This window comes from Cyphomyrmex costatus, unplaced genomic scaffold (assembly GCF_001594065.2).
Source record: "Cyphomyrmex costatus isolate MS0001 unplaced genomic scaffold, Ccosl1.0 C2285459, whole genome shotgun sequence".
Taxonomy (NCBI): domain Eukaryota; kingdom Metazoa; phylum Arthropoda; class Insecta; order Hymenoptera; family Formicidae; genus Cyphomyrmex; species Cyphomyrmex costatus.
In genome coordinates, this window is record NW_017274489.1 from 1 (window position 1) to 1,284 (window position 1,284).

The 1,284-nt window shown below is 27.8% G+C and overlaps 1 protein-coding gene across 1 annotated transcript; it reads right to left on the reverse strand.

The window, feature by feature from the left end:
• Positions 1-270: 270 nt before the first annotated feature.
• LOC108776119 (uncharacterized) lies at positions 271-1,239 on the reverse strand (the record flags this gene model as incomplete). The annotated part of the gene is made up of 3 exons (XM_018542673.1): positions 965-1,239; positions 792-872; positions 271-589 (listed from the first exon to the last, which is right to left on the reverse strand). Coding segments are annotated over exons 1-3 (508 nt in total), but the record flags the coding sequence as incomplete, so codon positions are not given.
• Positions 1,240-1,284: the final 45 nt, after the last annotated feature.

Consider the following 1,284-nt stretch of genomic DNA (forward strand, 5'->3'; position numbering starts at 1 on the left):
ATCCTTTAATTCTGTTAATATATTTTGTTGGATGCTTAAAGTTTTCTTCATAAGCTTTAATTGTTTTTTTTTTAGTTGATACTTTTTTTATTGTATTTGTAACATATCACAGGATAGCTGATGCATTGAGATTCCTATAAAATTCGAGAATATCTTAATACTTTTATTATTAAGTATTAACATACAATGTAAATTTCTGTTGTTCAAATAATTTACCTTTTCTAGCATCAAATTTTTTTAGAAATGAGTTTTGTTTTTGTCTTTGCTCACACATGTTTTGTTCAGGTATAGATATGTTTGTTGATATATTTTCTGCATTTTCATTTATTTCCATATCTATCTCTGTATTCTCTTCAACTGTTTGCACATTTATTTCTTCTACTTCTTGATCCTTTTCATTTAATGTTAAATTGATACCACCTTCAGGAATACCTTCTAGTCCAGCTGCCTCAGGTGTTAAGAATTCTATAACTTCTTCTTCAAAATTTGTGAAAGATATATTAATACTAGGACCGCCTCCAGTTCCTTGCATATAATTACGCCTTTTCGCTTCTTTTTTTAATATATATGATTTAATATCTTTCCATGTCTGGAGGAATTATAGAAAATATTAACAATTTTATGTTAAGGTTAGCATAATATATATATATATGTGTTAAATATTAATGTATTTATATGTATAAAAGTATTAAAATATATATTTATATTTATAGTAATATTAACATATATCTCACTATAGATAGAGTAGTATATGTATACAAAGTTCATATAAAATTAGATATAAATTTAACCTTTGCCCATTCTTTCCCATTTTTTTTAGGTCCTACTGCATGCGCGTTAATATTATTAGCGATTTCATCCCAACCTTCCGCCTAAACATACATTATTTATTAATCTTTTGTCTTAATATTAATATTAATCCAATATTAACCTTTTACTTATAATATTCTCTAGTTTAACTTACAAGTTTTCGGCGACTTTCGCTTTTTCTATTCATGCGTCCTCTTACCAATTCTGGATTAGCCTTCAATAATGTTAATAACATCTCTTTTTGTTTACTCGTAACATTCATTTTTTCTGTTTACTGTTACACGTTGACTGACTGTTTCACATTTGAAAACATCGCGGCAAAACAAACACTGTCTAGTTATTTTCATAATCCCTATCGTGTTTAGTGATTTCACTTTTGACACTGTTACGTAATCGCTGTGACTTGTGAAAAAGTTCACGCGGAATCAGAACGAGCGGAAAGTGAAAAATGAAAAAATTCGCTCGAAATTACGT